Below are 26603 nucleotides of genomic sequence, written 5' to 3' on the forward strand. Positions count from 1 at the left end.
ATGTTAATTTTCTTTATTCTTTATTAATCTTTGCATTTTTTTTAACTATCATATGGGGATATTTGTCAACAAATTTAAGGAGTTCAGAATTGGAATACTAATACATCACTTTGTGATGGCAACTGACTCACAGTCATGGAGAAATTCCCGTCTGAATAAACATGCACCAACGCCTCCTCATAATTGTCATATTCACACATTTGACCAAATTGACAAAGACTAAAACTGAGGACATTTTTTTTGTATTTATATTCTATTTTAGCTAGTGTTGTTTGAGTTTTTTCCCAAAATGTTGTTTTTATTTTAATTTAGTTTGAAAAAAAAATCCTAGCTAGTTTTAATTGGTATTTTATCTTTAGTTAACTATAATAACCTTAATGTTAGCTACAGTTGAGGAGATAACCATGGAGGAAGTGAAACATCTGATCAGAATACTCTAGTGGCTCTTACTCACACTGAGCTCACTTCTATAGTGAATTTAATATTGAAAATAAGCTATTTTCCATGTTTCTGGGGAACCCCTGGAACTCCCACAGGGATCCCTGGGGGTCCCCAGACCTCTTGTTGAGAACCAATGCTCTGAGTCACACTGAATATTACTTACATGGTATAAATGTAAAGTTTTATCTTAACCTTTGTCATTTCATTGATTTTATTTTTTACAGTTTTGATTTTTTTTCTTTCACTTTTTGGAAAATTTAGCTTTTTTGTTGCTTTTTTGAAGCAGATAGAATCTCGAGGCTTTAGGCTTTCAAACAACGTTGCAGTTTGTCAAGGTTGAGCAAGAATTCAGCTGGAAGCCTTTCAGACTTTATTTGTTTTTTATAAGGAGAATCCATGTAAATCTTAATCACGTGTGACTATAGATAAACTGTTGTAACAGACAGTGTCACTGTTTCGGAGATTTAACCATCAGGAATTCATTTTAGATCAGATTTTCATTTTGGAAACACTTTGTGTCAAAGAATTGATTTTATGATCATTTGTGCCGCTATCTTCTCTGACTCGAACACAAAATTATAAAGTGTTCAACAAAAATCTTGCAAAAAATGCTAGTTGAAATTGTCTTTTTTATGAAAACTTGAAAAATAAACTACATCAACATTATTTGACTTTCAAAATAGCTTGCTTTAAACAACCTTTTCAGGTTTAGAAGATTTAAAGTCACTGTCTAATTTTAGCAAATGCAGCTTCAAATCAATTGATAAATCATACACTGCCTCGTGTTACAGCAATCACAGATTAAATGATGAACACCAGTTTACTGTAGAAATGATTAGTAAGTTCTTAGTTTCTGTGTGGGGGCACTCATTGTAAAGCCAAGACGAAAGGACTGTGATCAAAGCAAAACACCAGATGAACCCATATGATCTTTCAACACTTTGAGCACGCAAGCGAGTTACGGCACATTGCTGATCTTAGGGATGATAAGAGTAAAGGTGGGGAAATTTACGCATGAGAAAAACATGAGTAGGCAGACATTAACCTGTCAAGCGGAAATTAGTTTCCTGTGGCAAGACTCTTCAAAATGTTCTTTTTTAATTCATACTTTTTACTTTTTTTATTTAAATACTGCAAACACACCTCTAAAAAACATTTTTTATATAGATTTGTGTTACAAAAAATTCTTTCTTCTTCACATATAATCAGTTGACCTTTCTAACCTCAGTGAAAAGAAGGAGGTCAAAACATGGTATAAACGTAATGCTTTATCTACCATTTTTCTTTTTTCTTTCATTCAAAAAAAAATATTATTATAATTTTTTTTTTTGTTGCAGTGATTCTGAGATCCTGTGGCAAGACTGTTCAAAATGTTGTTCTCTAAATTCATACTTTTTTCTTTTTAAAACACTTATGCAATTTCAGTTCCCCTAAATTAAATACTGCAGATATTTTTTTACATAGATTTGAGGTCCAAAAAAATTCTTTCTTCTTCACATTTAAGCAGCTGACTGATTTTGACCTCAGTGCAAAGAAGGAGATCATACAAGACAAACAACGGCGGGTCAAATTTTGCAGCACAGCCTACAGTGTTCAAGTGTAGTGCTGAGATCATTATCCTGACAAGCAATGTGACTGTTTTTTGGGCCGAGTAAAGTCACTGAGGTGAGAACTCAACTTCCTGTGTTCTGCCAGTTCAGCACTGAAGGAGGAACATGCAGCTAAAAATACATGAATTCTTGTAACTTACCCAAAAATGCGTTTGTACAGACTTGTTGTTTTGTTGTTATTATGTTTCATGTCATTTTCCTGAAGCTAGCCAAACAGATCACAGGTGCAGTCTGCTGTCCAAGAGCGTAAAGGGACAGTACACCCAAAAATCAAAAATACATATTTTTCCTCTTTCCTGTAGTGCTAATTATCAATCTAGATTGTTTTGGTGAGTTGCAGATTGTTTGAGATATCAGCTGTAGAGATGTCTGCCTTCTCTCCAATATACACTCAGTTTTTTGGTGCTCAACCTAAGCAAACTGGCTTGTATTCTTTAAAAAAAAAAACATAGGAAAAGGAAAACAATCCCAGTGTTTGGTTGTAACTGTTAAGGATCTGTTTTAGTTATTATAAAAATGTGCTTTTGGCCTCTTGAGGTTGAATTAAAAAAATTTTTAAAAAAACATGGGAAGAAGACAATGAGGAACCTAATAGGAAATTACCTAACAATTTGCAAGAAATTAGTTTTTAAAAAATAGAAATAAATAAACTGCTTAAAAAGTAATAATAATCCTGTAGCATAATTTCAAATATATAAATATGATAATTACAAATATATTCTGGACATTTTACCCATGGCTTTTTAAAAATATTTTTCTTAATCTACCAAATTCTAAAATTTGCAGGACATTTCTTGACAAGTAGCTCATTGCCTTTTCCCCCCAAGTTTTCCAAATAAAATCAAATTAATTTGCTCACACTCCAATGAATTAAATGCTACTGTACTTTGCTTTACTTTATGTTTTACTGTACAGGAAATCTCAACAGAGCACACTTTTACTACAAAGGTTATATTTTCATTCTACTACAGTCCCTAAAACCATTCACTTGTAGAAAGTGATGGGAGCCAACTGTTTTCTAAAACACTCCTTCAAAAACACCTCTGATTCAAAATGAAACATCTGCAAAACACAACATCTGTATGCATGGCACAATTTGCAAATGCAAAATGACTTTCAGTTCTTTGAAAGCAAAATGAGCACAAAGAGTTCCTGAAATTACAGGACAAAACTTTTTTTGTTCTTTGAGTCATCGTGAACATTTGAGTGTTCAGTAACAGCTCAGAGGACAGAGACATTAATTCAGTCACGCAGTCTTGTGCTCAGTAATTTCACAGTCACATCTCTAGGTTTACCTGCATGTCAGAGTTATTAGAAACGGCACATCACATGTTGAGTAGTTCTATTTGCAGAAAGAAGAAGTGCAGTTATTCTGCAAACTCAAGGGGACCTGCTGTCAGTTTAGTCTCTGCGAGTCCTGTAAAATGTGTCAAAAGGTGTCCCCGCCCAACCACGCTGACTATAACTCCTCCAAAAATATTTCCTCCTTGTTTACTCTCAGTGAGCAGCTACTGTGTGCACCATGGCTGTGAATGGTAGCAGAATGTGGGTGTGATAATTTTTCCCTCAAGCCCACTCTCTTGGCTTCTTGGTTTCAGTCTTGGGTTCAGTCCCAGGCAACATGGTTGGCCGTGGATATCAGTTTGATTTTTTAGAATCAAAATGCTCCTCTTGTGCAAACCATTCATATTTTTTCATCCTTGGTGAGTGATCTTTAAACTTCCCTTTTTTTCATTTTGTAACTCATAACTGATTATTTTAAACTTTTTTATGGAGAAAAGAGAATAATTTTCAAGTTTTTATAGGTTTTTGGCCTATTAATTCTTTCAAAAACATGGGGAAAAAGGCAATCAGAAAATCTAGAAGAAATGACCCAACAAATAGCACAAAATTAGTATGAAAAAGTACAAGAAAATGATCTGAGGTTAGCGCAGAAAAAGGAAGGTTAAAAAAAGCCAAGAAAATGACCTAAAAATGACGCATAACAAACTGCTGTAAAAATACAGCCAAATTCTGATGTAGCATTTTTCCAAAATACGGTAAAAAACTGCAAAATCTTGTGTGCTGTATCGTTGATGTATGTTTTGACACAATATGCAGTATTTTTCATTTTAACAGAAGTAGGCATAATGGCAGGAAAGAAGTCACATGCATGTTAGTACTACACTGTAAACACCGTAAATATTCTACTGTAAAATAGTGTATTCAATGTAACAGCAGTATGCTGTTTAAGTAAAAAGGGTAGTGACACTGTAAAATACCAGTAGGATGCTGGCAGAAAAGTTACCGGCAGAAAAGTGATTTTCTCAGTCTACTAATTTCTTGCAATTTGTGGGACATTTCTTGCAAAGTTGCTTTGCGCCTTTTTTTTCACATTTGTGAAAGATATTAAACCAAATTGCTCTGGGTTCAAAGATTTAAATGGTTTAAAACACTGAACTGAGCACAAGACCCAAGTTTTCAAAGGGTTAAATCCATTACCAAATTAAGTTTCAAGAACTTTTTTGTGAACTGCTCAATTCAAATAACTCCTGTATTTAGCATTTACAGCAGATTTTGCCTAAAACTTCTTGCTGTTGTTGCCATTCAAGGTCTGGTCCTTTTTTGCACTATGCTCTCCTCTTGTGTTCAAGAACCACGTGCAGGTGGGATATTTTACTTTTTTGTCAAACCATTTCAACTTATTAATCAGAATTCTTATACTCAAATATCAGTGATTTCTTCATATTTTCTCTAATAAATTGTTTCTAGGGGGTTAGTCTGCAAAAAAATTATTAAGTATTATCAAATTTTATTATCAAATTTTTTCCTAAAAAGTGTATATAGTGTTGTGTTTTCTGCTGTGAGATAATACACAAAATATCTGATTAACCGATCTAGTTTCACTTCATATTCATACTATGTTCCAGTGAAATGCATACAGAACATTACCTCCATATATCAGCACTGTGGCATTCACCAAGGTAAAGACACATCTGAGTCACCCTAAACTGAATCATCAGTTGAAAAATAAAAGATAAGAAACTTGGAAAAATAGAGTTTTTTTTAAACTTAACTAAGACTGCACACTGACTCTGTCTTCAGATGGAGTCCAGGATTTGGATTGTTTTGGTAAAACACAGAATAAAATAGACTGTGTGTGGAAACCTGGAAAGCGTGCATCAGAGAGGACGACATACACACTCATTCTACAACAACCGTAAGCTGGATTTCTTCTCCACTGAATTTATCATTTGCTGTTTGTGAAGTCATATTGATTTTCATCTTTAAAAAAAAACCAAAACTAAGTTGTGGTTTTTGAGGATGGACAGCTCATTTCCAAACGGTTTCTCCTTCTAGAGGCAGAAGCTACTGCAAAGCTTACTACAACATCAGTGAAACAATCATTAAAAAGTTTAAAGCGTATCAAAATGAAAACCTGACCGCTCAGGTTTTTGAAATCAACGAGTCAGCGAACTGTACCAAAGCAGTTATCAGTGTTTCACCGAAAAGCATTTGTAAGTCCAACGATGAATGTTTTTCTGGGCAAATTTCTTTTAATATATGTTTTAAAGATTCATCTCTGACTAAATGGTTGTTTTTATTTTATTATTTATTGAATTATTTACATTTCAGTGCGATGTGGTCCTCCACGAAATGTGTCTTTCCGCCGCCATGCTGGAACACTAGTCATGAATGTCAGCTGGCAACGAGAAGACATAAAGGACATAACAAATCACTCTGTGAAATACAAAGTGCTGGGCAGTCTGCCATGGATCCAGGTCAGAGTTCAACCCCCGTTACCACCACACACAAGAATGAGCCGTGTACTGATCGGCTACTGATGCTACTTTTGGTGTGAGCTGGCACACTTGGGTTTGTTTGAGGGGTTTTAAAGCACCTCTCAAGTGATTTATTACTGCGGTTCTATTAACTGCGGTCATAACAATGCTACAAGTCGACAGTGATGCTAGCGGCTATAGCGAGGCTGTTGTTAGTCGCAGCGGTAGGACTACTTTGAGCTAGAAGCTAGTGTCAGCATGCAAACATAATTAAAATGACCGTGCTAATATGCTGAGGTTTTTGGTGGTTTTTCCATTTTTTGTGGTTTGTGGTCTTTTTGGTCATTTTCTGACACTTTGTGGTTGTTTTGTGTCTTTCTGTCATCACATTGTGTGTCTTTGAGGTAATTTTGTGTATTTTATTGGTTGTTTTGCGTTGCTTTGTAGTCATTTTGTATCTCTTTGTAATTGTTTTATGTCGCTTTGGAGTCATTTTGTGACTCCTTGATGTAACTTGGGGTCTTTTTGATGTTTTCTATTACTTTGAGGCAATTTTGTGTATATTTTGGTTGTTTTATATCAATTTGTAGAGATTTTGTGTCTCCCTGTGGTTGCTTTGTGTCTCTCTGAGGTAATTTTGTGTCTTTTTTGCCTGTTTTGTGTCACTTTTCAGTCATTTTTGTCTCACTGTGGTTGCTTTGTGTCTCTTTGAGGTAATTTTGTCTGTTTTTGCTCATTTTGTGTCACTTTGTAGGCACTTTGTGTCTCCTTGTGGATTTTTTTGTCTGAGTCTTTTTCTCGTCAATATATGTAAGTTTGAGTGCCATTTTGAAGATGAAGGCCACAGGACCCCTGGCACTATGGGCCCCTGGGCCTGTGCATGGGAGGCCGATTGAGTAATACATAAACCTACAGAAGTCATCAAACAGCTGTTTTCAGCAGCTGAGTAATGCTCTTCATCATGAATAAACTGACCTTTATATGTCACATCATTGGAGTTCCCCTTTAGTTTAACTTTAGAGACAAGAAGTCCAGCCATTTTTATTTTTTTTGTTTGTTACACTGTACTCATGTCTCTCTCACTTAACAGATCTTGACAAGAATAGCAGATTAAATAAAAATTACGATTTAACTACTGACTTAACTGAAGACAAAATAGGCCTCTCTTTATTTCTATGCTTCACAGTCATCCTCGCAATCAGAAAATGGAGACAACGGCATCATGCAGAATTTAAACTCCTCACTGTCCTACACTGTGAAGATAAAGTGTGTTGAGAATAAAAACTGCCCACGGTGTGCATGGAGTGAAGCCTACACTGTCCCATCAGGTCAGTTTGCTTTATCCTTTATTGGGTTAAACTAAACATAACATTGAAAAGAAGCAGTTTCTACTTACTGTGTTAACTGTGATGACATACATATGAAATGTGTTTTTACTCCACTATTTGCTTATAAGAACAGGAAAAGTAACTAAAATAGTGCGTCTTATTTTCACATTAAATATCCTCTTTCAGAACTGACAACAAAGCCTGTCATTGTGAGCCTTGAGGACTCTGACACTGCAGAGGGAAAAGGCTGCCGGCTGCTTACTTTAAGCTGGAAGGTAGTTTTATTTAAATGTCTCTTTAAATCAAATGTTATTTCTACAAGAAACATAATGGGTGATATATCTTCTGTGTGGCTGTAGCTATTAAAATAATAATATGACCCTGTATGTTAGTTTTCTGCCAAAGAGCTGCATGATGGTTTCTATGTAACCGTTTGGAAAGCGTCAGGAGAGGCCCCATGTGAGCGGATCAGCACCACTAAGCCTGAGATCAGACTGATTCTCTCATACTCTGCATATCATCTCAACATCAGTGCCGTGAATAACGCCAGCACCTCCCCAGCTGTAAGCCAGGCAATACCACAGCGACAAGACATGCCCAGTGAGTTGTCATCCAGCTTTTTCTTTCTTATTTTCCAAGCTTTCACTTTTGGAAACAGGTCACAGAACTCTAAGATTAGATTTAAAAACTTATTATGAATTTTGTCCCTACAGGTATGGGAGCTGGGAAACTGAATGTGATAGTCCACAGCAATACGTCTTTTACCATCTCCTGGAAAGACAATCTCATCAAAAAATATGTCTGCTATTCAGTGGAGTGGATGAGGAACGGACATAAAGCAGTCTACATGTCCTTTTATCAGCGTAAACAAAACAATAGGACCTTGGCTCCATTACCAGGTGCAGAAATATTCACAAATTTTCATCAACCATGTGCCCTAGAAGTTTTGTTTACACGCTGCTAATTTCTTTTGCCAAGTACGTTCATTCGAAAATATAATTTGCGCCTTGATTATGTTATGTGAAGAAAGGAGGAGTGAGATATGTAGGGGAGACTGGGGTCGTTTGGCACACTTTTTACTGTCTGCCATACTTCTCTGGCATCATTTCTATTAGAAAAATCTCACCAGCAGCAGATAAAGAGTTACAGTCTAAGCTATAAATATATGTTTTAATGTACACAAATGTTCTTTTAAGTTGTTTTTTTTTTTATTTGTTTGTTTGTTTATTTGTTTGTTTGTTTGTTAAAAGTAATGTTGTGCATTTGTGAAAACCAAATCTATTATGGGGTTGGTTGGCACAATGTCAAAATTCTATAGCAACAAATAGAATCAATTTGAACATTTAATTTAAAAAAAGGACCAGAAATCTCAAACATTTATGATACCTGCACATTTTTAAAACCAAACTACATGTTTTGACTATTGCACAGTAGAAAAGTCTAATTACTTTTGCCATTGAACATTCAAAATAATAATTACCAATGAAGACATTTTTAATCTTTACAAATAGCTGTAATTGCTTAAAAATATGGTTACAGTTAAACTGTTACAACAGATAATGTGCCTACCAACTCTGCTCACATTTGACCCAACTTTGAGAAGTAATGACAGCCAGCTACAATCACTTACTTTCAAATCTTATATCAAGATGTAGCTGATTATTATGTCTTTTAACTAGAAGTAACACATTTCCAATATCTCTGTTCATTAGTTACATAATAAGTTTAGTCCATAGACTACTTTTTTACCTTACCTTTAACCTTATCAAAAAAGTCAGTGGATTTCAGATGTTTTAACAAGGTTGATACGCTCAGGTCAAGAAAGCAAACATTTTAATTACAGCTTTTAGTTACATTTTTGTTCCTGATTAGAAAGTAGCTGTGTGCCAACAATCCCCAGTCTCTCCTGCTGCTTTTCTTGTAAAAAGCAGAGGACTTTCCACGATTCACATCCTGAGTCCCGCTTGTGGTTAGGTTTAGGGAACAAAAATACTTTTTTCAGATAAATGAAAGTTTGAGGTGGTTTGAATTGTGTAAGACCACAATATTTCCCAAACTATATCCAAGAGCTTTAAGTGCCTAAACATGAGCGTAAAAACATTACTCATGCTTTAGCTGCTATGAGTGGATACTGGACAACAAACAAATAATTGCCAGTTAAAATTTTGCAGATACAGTCTGTATAAACATTATGCATTATGTGTCTTCCCAGAAAAGAATTTCTAAGAACGTATCCTCACAGTGTTAATAATAAACTGAATTCAGGTGGCACTATGCTTCTCCGAAAACACATTTGTTGATTTAAATTAGTAATATACAAACATAATTTATGGAATTTTCTTTTTTGGAATATGATGAAATACATTTAGTTTCCTGCCATCCAAGATAAGTTATTTGGTTAAATCCTCAGAGGCTCTGGAACCGCATAAGAGATACAGCATCACTCTTCACACTCGGCCAGACAAGGACACCTGCAACATGAAGCGCATCAACAACAGTGAGAGCACCTATGGGAGCACACAGTTTTATTTCACTGAAGCATGTAAGTCACAGGCCTACTACCTTTCTGCTATTGTATATTACTATGATGAAATGCTGCAATGCTTGTAAAGAAAACTGTTGGATAGACACACCAGTGTATGGACAAATTTTAATTTAGCCCTGATGATGCAACAGATTTCAAAGCAATCCATGCCACAGATGCAGAGACATTTCAAATATCAAGCCGCTGGTGGCCTGTCAAGGAAAGTCAGGAGATAATACTAATGTCATTAGGATTCATCCCTCTGGGAGCATGAATGTCTGAACTAAATTATTGTAATAATCAATTTGGCAGATGTAGAGATATTTCACTGGATAAGTGGGATTCTGACCTGCTGGTTGTCCTACAGGAAAAGTCAGGGGATTAATAAAGTCAGTATAATGTATCCTCTGGGTACCATTAATTTCTGTACAACATTTCTTGGAAATCCAATAAACAGTTTGATATTTCATTCCAGACCAAGGTGCACTGTAACAAACTGCTGTAAAAATGAGGCCAAATTTCAACAGTAATCTACTGTAAATACAGTAAAACACTGTAAATGTAAATGCTTTTTGGAGCCAATATTATACTGCAACCTTACAGTTTAGTGTAGAAAACTGAAATAAATGTAACGGTCCTGTTAAGTTAAAGTATTGTCACTTTAAAATAATGGTAAGAAGCTGGCAACTATACATGTAATTCAGCAGGATCAAAAAAATCTCTAATAGGCTCACAGAGTCCACTCAGTATCTTCTTCTTATTCTACCCATATATATATATATATATATATACCCATATATATATATATATATATATATATATATATATATATATATATAAAAGAAGTCTGACTTCTTGATACTGTGCTGCCACAGCTCCACTCAGCGGTCCCGCAAACATCAGCAGCTACAATGAGACGCTGAATTCAGTGGTGCTGCAGTGGTCGTCCATCCCAGAGGACAAACTCAGAGGTTTTCTACTGGGTTACATCATCTATCTCACCGAGTACCACAGCAGGGGGGCGAGCACGGAGAGAAGTAAGCATGATCCACCTTAAACTAAGCCACTACTCACTCAGAAACTTCTATACTTGTTTTTTTTGTCTAATCCATAAATACAGATAATACTTTGATAATACTGATACTAATACAGATAATACTGTAAAGTCCAGATACACAGCTTCTGAATGCATTGTTATCAGGGGATTTCCTCTCTGCCTGCTGTTTTGTTTACCACTGTCTTAATCTCTAGAGGTTTTTAAACTATGTCAGAGTGAAATTCAAATGCTGATGTTTGGTACAAACTAAAAACCGACTGCGGCCTTTGCAGTTGTGTTTTTTGCCATCCTCTTTAGTCGGCTGATACAGATTTTGCTGCCTTGGCTGCCACCGCTGTGAGCCTATTAATATCCCTCTTGTTGTTTGTCAGAGTTTGTTTGAACAATCCAGGCACATTGTATAAACTGTCAGTGTTTAGCATGTACAGCTGTTTGGCGAAATGCTATTCCTCTTATTATATGTAAATTCTGAAGGAAGCCAGCAATGGTTGATGGGTTTTTACAAGTGGTATTAAAATTAATGTGCCACTTACATTTAAACACTCCCTCAACAACACAATAGTCCTGCCTAAATTGTTTTGGAATTTGGATGTTAAAATCTTGCAGAGTCCAAGTTTGCTAGCAGCAATGTGTCAATAATTATCTGCTGCTGATGCAAAACACTGCTTTGGACCAGGCTGTCAACATGTTTATTTCTGTTGTAAAGTTGGTAATTTTAACATGGGGATCTATGAGGACTGACTTACTTTGGGAGCAGGCCTCTAGTGGCCATTAGAGGAACTGCAGTTTTTGGTTTTGCATGTTGGCTTCATTATTTAGCCACAGAGGCTGCTGCCTGGTATAAATACACTGAACAAAAAATATTCTTCAATATTTCACTATGGACAAAAGTTTTGGACCAACCGACTGATTAAATGATGTTGACATTCCTCCACCAGGCTGCTGCTAGCATGCCAAACACCCATTGTACCAAGTGTGACTGATCATATAGTATCTGAAAATGCAGTCCTGATTTGTCCAAGTTACATGTGTATATGCTGAAAACTGTCCCTCACTGATTGCAGAAATTACAGTGGATCCAGAGTTAAACAGCTATGAATTAAAGGGTCTCAAAAGCAGCACAGCATACCAGGTCCAGATATCAGGTTTCACCCAGACGGGAGAGGGAGAACGAAGCAAAGCAACAAGCATATTTAAAACAAAAGATCAAGGTTGTATCAATCAAACATCTTTGAATCTCTGACACTGATACTTGCAAAGAAACATCCCAACTTATTGCATATTTCCTGCCTTTTTTCCTCACTTCTTAGGACATTTTGATGTCAGTGGTGTCATTATAATCTTTGCAGTTGTGGCTGCTGTGCTGACATTCGGATCTGTGATAATAAAAAGGTACATTGCATCATGGTCACTGTCTTTGAGCTGTCATTCATTTTTAACATGGCTAAATATTTATATCTCCTCTCCACTACCTTCTTTATCTAGAGTAAAAGCCATTATGTGGCCAAGCATACCGAGCCCTGTAAACAGCGATGCAGTGCAAAAAATGGAAGGACCCTGTGTGCAGGTAAAGTAGGTTTTGCTTTCAATAACTGAATCACGGGTTTTCAGTTTTAACATTGTGGAAGTCTGACAAAACTACCAGCCAGATTTGAAAGAATCAGTTTAGGGTAATGAGAACAGTAATCTGCAAACTTCCTATGGAAGCAGTTAAAAGTGCCAGCCAGAGGTAAACTGTAATCAGATCCTTTTTATTTCACTCAGGAACTACTAGAGTCCATCAACACTCTGAGGGTGGAGGAATGGGACACAAACAGTCTTCAGATAGTCGAGAAAGAAGTTGTGATCCCTGCTTGCACGCTACCATCAATGTTACCACTTCTTCACGCCTCAGAGGATGAGAGGGACTCAACAGAAATGACTTGTGGCCAGATCCAAAGAGACACTGAGGATGCAACTGGAGATATCCCTCCTGACGTTACTGCAGAGACATTACCAAACATCCCAAGGACAAACCCTCCGATTTCTCCTTTTGCCTTTACAAGTGATTATACAACAATGGAAATGTTCCAGCAAGGGATGCTTCAGGGCGTGCCCGCGAATACATCCATGCAGGTCATGGAAAGAGAACTGGAGGACGCAGACACGACTGTGGTAAAATCAGGACTGAACTATATATGACAATTTAGTACCAGTCCAAACTCGATTTTGTGAACAGTTTGGAATCGAACTGCAGAGCATACAGAAGACAGCATCAGGAGAACTATTGTCCATGAATGAATCAAATGAGGTCTATACGGCAGTCTGCAGGGTCTGGAGGTTGACTATTAGAGAAACGATCAACAGCAATACACAGCTGTCAAAATTACTGTTTACTTGGGTAACGAGGTATAAATATATACTTATAAAGACAGATGTCTAGTTTAAGTTCATATAGTTTGTTCCTCCTTCTACCTTTTGACTATACATCTATGTATCTGCACTACTTGAACAATCTCTTCTGTCCATGCACATTAACATCTCTGCTGTTTTATGAAAGACTGCATATGTACATTACTTCAAATACATCCCTACAAATACAGTATCTTATTTCCATTTTTTCTGCAGATTGCAACCAACTGAAACTGATGAAGTTCAATGATACGAACACTGTCGAAAACCAATAGCTGCACTCTCTGTAGCACCAAACAAGAAGCAGCAAACAGGGTTGACAGTTAACGTGAAGACATTCTGGTAGGTGCAAGAACAAGAACAAGTCTAGCAGATAGTGCCGCTAACCAACAGAGGCTGCAAGCTGATGCTGCGAAATCCAAAATGTAAAGTTCGTAAGCAAATAGTTTGATGCTCGTAACTGAGACTCATCCCGTCATATTTGACTTTATGCGTAAACAAGAGCACTTCAGCAAAATAACTGAATGAAAAGTCTCTTTATTGAGTTATTTTGGAAACAGATCAGATGTATCATTTCAAAGTTTCAAACTGAGGAGGACCACATACACACATCCAAGCTCTTCAAAAACAGCGTTACCAAACCTTTACACCAAGTTCCACACACAGATATCAAGTGCCCAATCCCCCAGGAGCAAACCATGAATTGTTTCTACAGTGTTTACCGTACATAGTGGATACACGGATATAAAAAAATAAAATCTTTACATACTGTTTGTTGCGTTGGAAATGCTTTTTTTATATATTAAAATTTTGTCACGAGTTCACCACTTCAATCCAAAGCTTTGTGTACATAAAAAAGCGGGAAAAGAAATAAAAATATTGGTTTGCAAAAACCAAAGTGGAATTTAAGTCTCTGATCTGGGGCCAGTTTGCAGATACAGTTTAACACGATCACAATACTGAAAACTGAAACACCAAAAAAATGACAGAAAAAATAAAATTTAAAAGACAAATCCACTGATCTCCCATGAATGCTCGGTCTACTCTATTTATTACTAAAGACAGCTGACAATACTCAAATATAACATCTCATTAGTTTTAAGCTATTCAACATCCTAAACAATAAATCCATGTTTGTCAATAAGTCTCCATATTTTTTAGAATATTCTGTACAATCTTAGTCTAGGCACTTTTTGACCCCTCTGTGCTTGCACGCAGTTTGTTGACCTGTGACACATACAGACAGCCGCTGTGGGCTTTGTCTGCATCTCACTTTCTATAGCAATATGAGCCGACGACATTTTGCACACCACCGTCATCTTTACAGTATAGGCTTGTTTTATATATATATATAAAACCTTTTTTATCACAGCATTACAACAATAACAGGAAAAGGAACATAATACATTGTTGCAACTAATCAGAAATATAAAAATGCAAGTAAATGTACACCCTTAGAAAAAAACAGACCAATGTATTTATGTTGACCAAATAAGATCTTTTGAGAACTATATATTAGCAACAGGTAAACAGAAAGAATATTATGCCATTCTGTATTCTTATAACTGCAGCACTTCAAGCAGCGTACATTTTGCAGGACGTTCTGGTATCCAGTTGGAGAAAAATGATGCAGAACAAGAAACAAAGGCCCATATCGCCCTTCAAAAACACACAAAGGGCAAATGACTTTTTCCACACACCGAGAGTGGCACTACACTTTGAAGAAATGCGTATTAAATATGTGATGCACCATTTGTTTCACTGTAAATGAGCAAACAGAATATAAGTTGTTGTCACAGCCACACCGAGGCCACAGCCGCAGAATAAAGCCAGGAGCTCTGCCTCATGGGAACTCATTCAGAAAGAGGGAAGCTTACTTTTTTTACCTTACAAGGTGTCAGTAATGACAAACGAAATTAAAGATTTTACTTTTTAAAGACCATTTCGTCTGATCCAATAAAAATACACTACGTGGTTTCATAGGCATAACCTTGTTTTGATTGGTACTTCCTTTTTGGTGTGACATGGTAAAGGCCAGGATTAAACTATATTGATTTTTTTCATATGGGTAATCTTTGTTTTTACAAAATGCAACTCATGCAGTCCAAGCAAACTCCTACCCCTATTCTACCAATATTAGCGCATGTAGGTGTTTTGGGTTTTTTTTCAACCCACCAAAACAGGCTATAGACTGCTTTCCCATTGCCAGTAGAGCAGAGCTGCGTTCACAGCTCTGCAGCAGACGAGTTTGCCTTTCTATATTTGCATGTATTTATTTATTTTTGGAGTGTCATGTTCAATGTCACAGACAGGCCAGAACACAGGTTATTAAACAGTAGAATGCAGCATGGAGGCATGTGAAAACTGTAAGGCGGTTACTTCTTTTTAAATATCTCTTACTTGTTCAGTCTCTCTTTCAAACTGTATGCACACTACTTAAGAACAATGTTCCAGTGCTGCTTGGGCAGAGAATTGCGGTATTTTGTAGTGGAGCACCATTACATCTCGAGAGTAAAGGAGCTAAAATTAGCGCATTCATCAAAAATCAAGACATTTGACCCAGGTGTGAATGCCGTTTGTTACCTTTCCCTTCACATTAAAAAGGCAGATGGTAGCGGGTGTTAGCAGGTTTTTTGTGCAGTGGAAAAGTTGCTTCTGAAAACAGTGGCTGTCAGTAAATTAAAAGTCATTCGAGAAACGGACAATTCAAATGGAGCTCTCAGGCAGAATGTAAAGCAGCTCAAAAGTCACTCAGTTACAACTGACAATAAAGTAACTTTTCCCTCAACAGCCAGACAGAAACAGATGTAGATGGACATTACAGAATAATATGAATTTACTGCAGTCATTTGCCAAGAACTTTCCTACAGTTTGTATTAAATGTGGAGTCAGCAAATCGAGAGAAGGATTATTTGAACTCAACAATCAAACAAATACACCCTTCTCATCAGCTCTCCATCAGACGCTTTTTTTTTAATCAGACCTCATGCTCCTGCTGCCTCTCTCGTTATACATCCAGGGCCTTCTCCCTGTCCTGTGCCTTTGTGTGAATGCTTCCTTTCACTGCTTGGCTGGAACATTCTTATATGGCTCGGCCCGAGGAACTTCACATTTTCAAAGCTAGGGCCTTGTGTCAACACCATATTTCTATTTCTGCACACACACAGAATGGACAACTAGCAAACCGTTAAGGGGATATTTGCTAAATTTGACATAAAGTGTATAAAAATTTGCTGGCTGCACCTTTAAATGCTGCCTGAAGAAGTGTTTCAAGCTCAAAATGTGTTGCAATCCAGAGTAGCTGCCAGTCCAAGCTTTGCCTACATTTGTGCACATATTGAGCAGATTAAATATTCAAAATTTTCTGCATTTAACTGCTCCCTGACATTTTGTCCTTTGTGTATTGCTGACTCATTTGAATATCGTACTTTTCCACTGATTCTCATGCACCACAGGCGAGTGGTGCCTGGGTAGTAATAAAGGCAAACATTTCAGAATCTCTTTGCTGATCCAGCCTAACAAATAAATGATGCATAATGTATGATACAAACATTTTATTACTGTCACTGCAGATGGCTGCTGCATGTTGCTTTTTGCAATTTCAAGACAAAAACTTTACTGCAGCTACAGTATGACGTAAATACTGAGAGTCTTAGAGGCATTACAGGCTGTTTGGGCTATTGCAGTGTACGGTCAAGATGTCACTGGAGGAGGAATGGACAGAAAACTTTGGTCTTTTTTTTTTTAAATAAGGTAATATCCATGTAACCAAGGACAAAGCTACAAGTAAAATCTGGCTTTAAATTGCTGGAGAAACAAGTAGTAAGTCTGTTCTTCCTGTGGGATCTCTGCCTGGGAAAATATGACTGTCTCCTCTGACTACACGGAGTCTCTGAGGCTCGACAAGACACACACATTTTTCTCGTCTGCTGAGGTACAAGACTGAGCTCTTGAAGCAGCAAACATATATGGGAGGTGGACACTGTATCATCTGCCTTAAAGCTTTGCAACAAACACTGTGTTTGGGAAGCCGCTGTTGTCCAGTTATTGTTGAACTGTTTCTGAGCCTGTTGTATTTAGTGTTGCACTGTTATATTGATCATATACATCTTCTGCAAGGCCCCAAATTCTTCCCTACTAAACAGGAAAGGTGAGGCTATCTCTGCTGTACGGAGTGCTCATCTGCCTTGTAAGTGTGATATTGAAAATTCGCTGAATTACAGGATACATGTGTTGCCAAGACCGAGCTGTAAAAAACAGGTCGCAGAACCGGAGATGGTGGTGATGATGAGAAAAACAAGCCGTCGTGAGTGGTTATCCGGTGTGTATGAGTGTATACGCAGGATTAGTTTACATGTAAAAGTCACTTGGTGTCGTCTGCACCCATAGATGCATACTCCTCACTGTGAGTTTTGTAGCTGCCGTTATGCTGGGTGGAGGGTGATGACATCATGTCCTCGCTGAATGGCACCGAGCCTTCTCTGTCACTTTCATAGTCGTCCTTTTCTTCTCTGTCATAGTCCCTTTCCACCTGAAAGTCGAAGGAGCAACGGTCAAATCTGGTCGGCTGAAGCTTGACGCAAATGTCAGAGTGAAATTCAAAAAAAATCTCACTCGTGATGCCGTGGTAGAGAGGTACTTAATAATCAAACTATCAAACAAGAAATCTCAATCTGTCTTTTCCATGTCTCCAGAAATCCAGTCATCTGATCTGCTTCACACTTGGCGGTGGTAAAGACAGGGACATGTTCGACTTTATAATCAAGGTGGTTCAAGCAAGTGACTATGAGGCTTAATTGGAAATTAGTACCTCCACTTGGTGTGTTTTTTAGGAGTGGATTTAGAGATTAAAGGACCCTGTGCAAACACAGTCTTGCTTAATTATTCACCCTTTCTCTCACTGGAAACATGAGTACTGGCAGCGGCAGAGGCATTCAAAACTTTTGTTTGTATGAGCAGCTCTCCAGAAAACTGCAAGCAGCAAACCAGAGACCAAGCCACTGGTCTGTTCCAAACAGGCATGTTTGAACAGGCACTGCACCAGTACAACAGAATAAAAACACAATGGTCTATCCGACTCTGTAGTATCTGTTATTAGTATTTTGTGAGGACAGGAAGACTGAAATTAGTGAAGTTTTGCTCAGGATAGTTTGAATATGGCAGTAATTTCTTACAAATGGACCTGGTATGAAGATAAATACTTCAGTCCAAAAATTGCACTGTGCAAAACACACATAAAAATCATAAATCCAACCATAAAGACACTGGATAGGGGGCGGGTGATATGGCTTTAAAATATTATCATGATATTTCAGTGTATTTTTGCGATAATGGTTTTCTTTATGAGAACATAAAATTGCAGCAAAGTTTGCAAACAACAACAGTTACCCAGAATGAGATTCAGTATAAAATATTATTAATCTGACAAAAATAATAACAACTTGAAAGAAATTACACAAACCTGCCAAATACAAAAAAGTACCCTTGCAATGAAAAATATTCTATGTATAGCATCAAGTAGATTTACAATATAAAGGAGAGGGAAAGAGAGGACAGAGGAGCTGCTGACTGACTTTACTCTGAGCAGTAAGTCGCTAAACGACATTGAAAAGTCCGGGGCTGTCCATAAAACATTCAGGAGGCCCAGGCCTAATGACACCACTGACCTGACACTACTGAAGTTGCTGTAAACCTAACTCCACCACTGTGAAGCTGGTAGCAATTTTGCTTTCAGCTGTGGTTGTTGTTGCTGTGCCAAACAGTTAGGGATTACACACTAAATCACACACAAAAGTCCTCTAATAACCTAAAGTCAAGTCTCATGTTTTATTTGTAAAACTCAAGTTTTAAGGCCTTTGTTCATCTGTGATGTGAAGAACCACTTTTAATAAGAGTCGAAGAAATTAGAAAGTGTGTGTTGTTGTCATAACTGAGTTACAAAATCCTGCCTGGCTGCAGATGTCTCTGTCACAGTGAACAGATGAGGATGTACCTGCGCTGCCCTCCTTCACTTTTCTCTGTTTCCATTACACAGTAAAGGTTTGCTGTTATTAGACGTTTAATGATGCGGCTAAAAAGTGCAGCGTTTCAACTGACAGCATGAGAGGATAAGGTTGTTTATATTGTTTCAGAAAGAAAAAAGTCAGTATCCCTTAAGACATCTGAACTGTAGTACGTGACAAGACTGTAGACACTCTGCAGTGCAACTCTGAAACATTTTTAGCGGGTTCGCAGTGGTTTCAGTGGAGAACATTTGCTCAACTGCAATTTGTTGAACGCTGATCGTTATCAACAGCAAAGATGGAGTGTGATACGCCGAAAATGTGTCGCCTTTGTGTGATCTTTATACTTAACTTTAAAAAGTAGGTCAGAGTTAACGTGGTTTGATACATGAGTAGGAGAATGACATTTTAACATTTGCCAAAAGGTTACTGAGGGGGGTCTGTTGAAGAAAGGGAAGAAGCGATTTGCAGACAGGCAGTGGGACAGACACCTCACTTTACACTTCAGCCCTGAGAAACCTTTTAGTGCAAAAAAGCTCGACTCATTCAGCTACCAGTAGTGCAACACTTTTACACGCGTGGTCGACCAGGGGAAGCTGATCAGCAGATTTTTGTCCTGGCGAGTGTCTGCGCAAGCAAGTTACTTAAATGAGGTGATCTAGAGTGTGAGGTGTATTACCTTCATTGGCTTGGCCTTGCTCTTTATCCTGTCCTCGTCTTTGCGGCTCCTCTTCCTGGATGTGGAGCGCTCCTTTCGGTCCCTGCTGCGCTCCCTCCTTTTGTCTTTCTTGCCTCTGAAAAAGGCCAAAACAAACATATCAACAAAAAAGGGCCAATCACAATCTTAGAGACACAATCACTGAAATATATTGTGCACACACGGTTCGTAATAATAATAAATAGCTTGATTTATATAGCACCTTTAAAAACAGAGTTTACAAAGTGCTTTGACAAACAAAGCAAGGAGGGATACACAGACGGCCATACAACAGAAAGCCAAACAGCCCTATTGAATACAAGTGAGACGAAACTAAGAAAGAGTAAGAACAGCATTAAAACCAGAGGACAAATAATGCAAGAAATAAAATGTCAATATAAAATTATACAAAGAAATAGACCAAGAACAACAACAGAAGCAATAAAAGCACAAATAAAAGGAAATAAAATATAAATTCATAAGTTAAAATAAATAAATATATAAAATCCACATAGAAAACATAGGAGCAACATAGTACGAACACAGGAGACGCAGGAACATCTAGAACATCCCGAAACAGCTGGAGAGGATTTGATGTGAAGTGACGGATTTACCTTTTTGGTGAGGGTGATCTGGCTTTCCTCCGAGGGCTCCTGGACCGATCCTTACTCTTCCTCCTGTGGCCCCTGATAACAAAACATTAACTGGATGAGGCACATTTTGTGGAGACAATATGAGCTATTTACAGAAAACACAGCAGTTTGAGAGTACATGCATTAAAGACACAAAAACAAAAAAGTGATAAAAATCCTTTGTACATCCATGTACCTAATTGTATTAAGGGTTTATAAGACCAAGAGAGTATTTTTCCCCCATTGAGAAAAAACAGGAGCTATATTTAGGCAGCTACTAGACTCATTAAGTACCTGATGACCGCCTGCTTAGGTTAGGTACAACAGGGTGGCACTGGAGTCATATTCAGGTTCAAAAACACTTTTTGGGATGTCACAGTGACCTTTGACCACCAAAATCCTATTAGTTCACTGTTGAGTCCAAGTGGATGTTTGTGCCAAATTTAAGGAAATTCTTTCAAGGCATTCTTGATATAGTGCGTTCATGAGACTGAGACGGATGTGAGGTCACAGTGACCTTGACGTTTGAACATTAAAATTAGTTTGCACAGAGAGAGATAAATATCAGTTCATCCTTGAGTCTGGAGTTCATACTGTGAGATTTTTGCAATCTTACACGTTTAGTGCAGCTACACTCTGCGACATGGATCTTAACAAACTCAAATCAAGTTTGATGTATACAGACTGCGCTACTGAATCGCAGGCTAACACCTACGTCGATCGACGTCAAAATGCATGAACACAACACCATCAGCGTACATCATCCATCTACGCCGCTGTAGTGTTAAGAGCAAAATGTAAACAAATGAATTGAACCCACGCTCTAGTGGCATTTACGTGTGTTAAAAAAGTCAGAAGAAGAGGAGGATGTGAATGTGGCAAGTCAATTTTGCAACAAGAGCAAGTATTAGCATCTACTAGCATTTAGCAGTGTCATGCTGATCAGTGCGTCATTTCATGCTGCATTTCTATTGGTCGGTCAGTAGGTGTAGGTCGTAACAGCAGTCACACAGTGAGATTCTCATCCCAAATTTCTAACACTGTCAGAATTTTATCCCCAGCTTTCTTTGATTGCACAACCGTGACGACAGCCTTCTCTTTCTGTGAGATGCAGGACCACCGTTTTAGAGCCACGCCCATAGATAGCGCCACGTTTCTATAGCGACGGTCATCTTTCAACTGGGACAGCACAAAATTGCACCGTGTGTACCAGGTTTTAGAAACAATGGCGAGGCTAATTCAGTTGTTTGACTATGGGGTTAAAAGCTGGAGTAACCCATCAAAATCACAAGCAAATGTAGAAACTGGTTCAATTGACACAGAACCAGAAACACAGTAAATGAAAAACATAGGAAGCATATGACATCTAAGGGAGGCAAAGTATCCCAGCATCCTTCAGCTGAATAGAAATTACACTGCAAAGCATGTACAACAACCACTTAAAGTAAAAGTCAGTATTTGTTCCCGACATACCTCGAGCGACTTCGACTGTGTCTCCTGTCTCTGGAGCGAGAGCGCCTCCTGTGGCTGCTTCGGGAATTGTGGGAGTCGTTCCTCGGCCACAGCTTCGGCGCCGGTCTTCTCCAACAGGAGGGAAAACAACATCAGTGACTGGACACAGTCAGATGATCACAGCATCAAGTGAGTAAAATCTAAAAATCTTTCTAAGTTTGGCACCTGTGTCTCGATCGGGACCTTTTCCTGCGCATTCTTGAGTGTGAACGGGAGCGAGACCGCGAGCGGGAGCGGCGTAACCTTCTGGACCGACTGGAGGAACGCTTTTTTGAGTCAGCTAGAAGAAGAGCAGCAGTCTCAGCAACAGGACATCTTCAGTCATGGATTATTAAAACCATGATAGATGCAGCAAATCAAAACGTCGTACCTGGCTCGATGGCAGCAGCAATGGTAGACTGGGCTTCCCTCACCCTCTTCATCACACTCTCTAGCTCTTTAGCAGCAGCCTGTGGCGTCATCTCTGGGGGCTTTACAATGGCATTATTGGAATGATTAACCCTGAAAGACACAAAACAATATCAAGTGAAAATCACCACTAAAGGGTATTTGTTCCTTTTCATGATTCATGCAGTTTTGAGCAAATATCTGTCTTTGAGAATATTATCAGTGATTAAATTACACATTTCTTAGGGCCCGCTTTAATATTACACACACTCGTATCGCTCTGAGCGTAAAATGCACTTTTCAAATCAAGATTAAAAAAAAAGAAAAACATTAATATTATGTTCTACTTTCATTGAGATTTTTTTTAACCAACATCAATCCTGATCATTAATATCAAAAAATGAATTATTTTTAATATACTACATACTAAGTAGATTTTTTTTATTATCACAACCTAGGATATGTCAATGATTAGCATCAGTGCTGATTTTTTTACATTATTATTTTTTGTGCAGTGTCAAATGCTTACACTCATACAGCTCTGCACACAAAAAGCGCTTTTCTAAATAAGGGTATGAAAAAAATTATACACAGATATCATTTTCTACTTTCATTGACTTTATTTTTTTTAACCAGGATCTGTCCTGATCATAAATGTCTAATACCAGTATTCACTTATTCTCAAAATGTTTACCCTTTAAAAGCCAGTTTGGTCATGATGCCAGTATGTTTTTAGATGGAAAAAAAAGAATTATTTTCAATATACTACATGCAAAGTCGATTTTTTTAAGATGATCACAGCCTTGATTGTGACAGTGCATCTAGTGGAAATAGCATGTATTTTCTCCATATAACAAATATGGTAAAAATGATGTTATCAGGTGGAAAATAGTAAAATACAAATTCCTAGGCAAAATCCCAGAAAGACACCCAGAAATAATACGATGCATGTTTTTATGCTTTGATGGCTGTGGGATCAAACATTGCAGTTTGAATAGTAGCATTTTTTGCACTTAACCATGTGAATGTAACAATTTTGCTCACACTGTATTTTAGACTTCTTGTAGGAGCTGATCTTGAAATTCCAAGATTAAACAAAAATACACAATCTCACCAATATGTATGCCAAAATTAACAAAACAATGAAGAATGAAAAGCGTGTAAAATGCACTAAACAGTCCCTAAGGGTTAATAATGTGTGCAACTGGACTGTGCTGCTCTGTCGAATGATCTTTTAACAATAAACACATACTTCAGGGGTCTGTCTCCGAACATGACTCCATTGAAGGTCAGCGCTCTGGCGACGGACTCCTGCTCAACAAACTCTACGAAGGCGAAGCGCGTCGGCTGCGTCTCATCTCCAGCCATTCGCACAAACTTTACATCTCCCACCTGCTTGAAGAACTCCAACAGCTGGTCTGCAGTGGTGGTCTGAGGAAAGAAAGAATTAAATAAATTAAATGACAAGTTTTACACAAGGCTGCTGAAGAAAAGAGATTATTCGAGTGACTGACAAGAAGTCATGCTGCACGTCATAGCACTAAAGGGCTTCATTTATCTTTTCTAGAGGTCACAAAGAGTTTATGAACAAACTATTTGCTCTGACCATTATTAGCTGAGACTGTAATTTGTCCAAATCTATCAGGAATACCGATGGACGGCTAGAGAGTGAGGATAGAAGTGAGGCATTTTACATTACAATGTTAATGAGGTTGCTAGATGCATCTTTTCTGTGTTAATATCTATCCGCTAATGAATTTACTAAATGCGACAGCTTGTTTGGCAGTAGTTTCCTGCTTAAGTACTGCCACTTAAAAAACTCTCTAATTTTTTAAATATACATACATATATCTATATATATATATATATATATATATATATATATACACACACAGAATTTGTTGGTACCCTTCCATGAAAACAGAAGACCCCACAATTTTCTCTGAAATAACATGACACAAAGTAATAGGCACCAATTATTGTTAATTCCACATTTAATGAAAATTGACATTTACTTACATACTTTACTCAGTGACATACCAAAGGAACACAGGAACACATGAGACAATTGCTTTTAACTCGATCAGTTTTCAGGAGGAATGAAACATTGCTTCAATGTGCTGTAAGGGTACCAACAAATTTGTCCAAGTCTGTGTGTGTGTGTGTGTGTGTGTGTGTGTGTGTGTGTGTGTGTGTATATATATATATATATATATATATATATTTTTTTTTTTTTTTTTTTTTTTTTTACGTCTGGAGTCTCTCTTTCGACTTTTGGTTGGGCATTCATGAATTAATTTTCTCAACCTTTCTTTTTTTTCTCCTTCTTGTATCTATATTTCTGTATATGCACACGGCTCTGCAGTGTCATGCCCATTTATGGGGGTTGGTGGGACATTTATGCTAATTAGGATCAACCGCCACTTTCCAGTGAGGAGGACAGAGGGATTTGAATAAATGCGAATAATTCTGCAGTTCAACGCACTATGAATCTGACATTGACTTTTCTTGAGAAATAACTCAGGAAGATATCATTGATGAGGCACGTTGTTCATAAGAGGCAGTTATTTATTTTTTTTGTGTGAATGGAAGTTCCAAATAAAGACAGAAAATAATAGAGTGCATTAAAGTACAATATGGATATTCTGAAAAATTTTGATTGAATTAACAAACTGATTACTGTATTGTGACATATATTGTATGTAAATTTATGTCACTGGAATATAAATTTACCAATCACAAACAGAGCCTACAGACTTTTTTTCCTCTTTTTTTTTTACAGTTTCAGCAGTAATTCAGACTCAAATTCTGCTGAACTCTCCATTATGTTTTTTGTGCTTGTGATGTGATTTTTTTTCAGTGTGAGCACAGATTTGACAATTCATTACCTGTGAGTTTAAGTTGCCAACATAGACGGTCCTCCTGATCTCATCAACTTTTGAAGGGTCTACATTTCCCATGAGGGGGGGCTGGGAAAGCACTGATGCTGTGGGGTCCAGAGCAGCTGACAGCCGATTTACTATGGGGAGGTTCAGCTGCAAGTGTAAAAACACACGCACACACAGGTTTTTAATTACATAACAGACACAGGCGACAACAAGATGGACACAAGCTGTAGACTCACATTTTGAAGCGGAGCCGGAGTAGGAATTGGCAGCAGTCCTCCACCAGGAATCAGACTGGGCGCTGGGGCAGCAGGTGCCAAAAGTGACAAGGCCTTGGCCTCTTCTGGGATTTTCCCTGCAGGACAGAAGCAGATATTAGTGAAGGCAATAGAGGTACTCTTCTCTCTGTCTCCTCTATGTCTGCACAATTAGCCCACTGTATTCTAGAGAGAAAGAGAGCATACACTTCCCCATACAGCCTACAAGAGTTTCTACTGTCTACAACTGGAGACCGAGCATCCTTTACTTTGTTAAAATAATCTTCTCAAAATTATTATTTTCAATAATCTTAATTTTTCTTTTTTTCAAAAACAAAAGAAACACTGATTTTGTCCTTGGTCTCTTTTTCATAGATCAAAAAAGAAAAAAAAAAAAACACAATGCAGTGAATGAGTCAACACTTTGATGCATGGGTCACCTGTACTGGAAACATATTGGTCATGAACCATACGATATCAAATTGAATGGCGCTTTTCCTTGGGGGCGATCGTTTCGCAGTGTTGGAAAGGTGTGCAACACAAGACAACCCCAATGGCTGCATCACTAATAGCACACAGACATCAATACAGAAAAAAAAAGAACAACAATTTTATAAGAACTGTAAAGAAATGTTAGCCAAGACTAAAACAACAACCAATTAGGGATTTTTTGCTCTTCCACTCTGGATTTACATCTGGAGAAAAGGGCTGCGTTAAGACCAATAAGAAACTACAAATCTATTCATTATAGCTGGAGGCACTGAGCATGAGTTACCATTTGAAAAAGGTCTTGTAGTGCTAGGAAATATAATATATAAAAAAAATAACGACGCAACAGCATTAATGTCACGAATTTCAAAGTTTTAAAGGGAAAAAAAATGATGTTCAGTGGGAGAGTGACTAAGGTTAATAAATACCAAACATTCATACCAGAGCTGTGATGTAGTAAAATAAGGGGAAACCTTTATACTACAGATTTCATGCACAGGTGAAAAGGTGCAAACAGAATTTAAAAAGACTCTGCTGGGTCTCACTTTTTATCATGTCTAGCCCTCTCACTATGTCAAATGCAGGTGACAAGAGAGTAAAGTGTTAGTGATCCTCCTAGCATCCCATGTG

At 37.6% G+C, this 26603-nt stretch overlaps 2 protein-coding genes across 4 annotated transcripts; one reads left to right on the forward strand and one right to left on the reverse strand.

The window, feature by feature from the left end:
• The first annotated feature begins 3608 nt into the window (after nt 1-3608).
• LOC121959491 (leukemia inhibitory factor receptor) lies at nt 3609-15270 on the forward strand. Of its 3 annotated transcripts, XM_042508821.1 has the most exons (16): nt 3609-3754; nt 4643-4696; nt 4961-5014; nt 5136-5250; nt 5391-5548; nt 5667-5812; nt 6972-7140; nt 7327-7415; nt 7533-7740; nt 7854-8039; nt 9551-9682; nt 10540-10701; nt 11786-11932; nt 12032-12113; nt 12207-12288; nt 12486-15270. In XM_042508821.1, the coding sequence occupies exons 1-16, from the start codon at nt 3673-3675 to the stop codon at nt 12900-12902; spliced, it is 2283 nt and encodes a 760-aa protein (XP_042364755.1). In that variant the 5' UTR covers nt 3609-3672; the 3' UTR covers nt 12903-15270. The 3 variants fall into 3 exon arrangements, with proteins under 3 accessions (XP_042364755.1, XP_042364753.1, XP_042364754.1); XM_042508819.1 differs by having other exon boundaries at nt 12032-12288; XM_042508820.1 differs by having other exon boundaries at nt 6999-7140; nt 12032-12288.
• An 85-nt stretch (nt 15271-15355) lies between these two features.
• srek1 (splicing regulatory glutamine/lysine-rich protein 1) lies at nt 15356-25959 on the reverse strand. Its single transcript, XM_042508822.1, has 10 exons — nt 25925-25959; nt 25467-25582; nt 25231-25377; nt 23595-23773; nt 22326-22456; nt 22121-22235; nt 21917-22021; nt 20426-20497; nt 19794-19908; nt 15356-17643 (listed from the first exon to the last, which is right to left on the reverse strand). Exons 1-10 carry the CDS (start codon nt 25953-25955, stop codon nt 17476-17478), a joined length of 1179 nt encoding a protein of 392 aa, XP_042364756.1. The 5' UTR covers nt 25956-25959; the 3' UTR covers nt 15356-17475.
• Nucleotides 25960-26603: the final 644 nt, after the last annotated feature.

The sequence above is a fragment of the Plectropomus leopardus genome, chromosome 20, assembly GCF_008729295.1.
Source record: "Plectropomus leopardus isolate mb chromosome 20, YSFRI_Pleo_2.0, whole genome shotgun sequence".
Lineage (NCBI taxonomy): Eukaryota > Metazoa > Chordata > Actinopteri > Perciformes > Serranidae > Plectropomus > Plectropomus leopardus.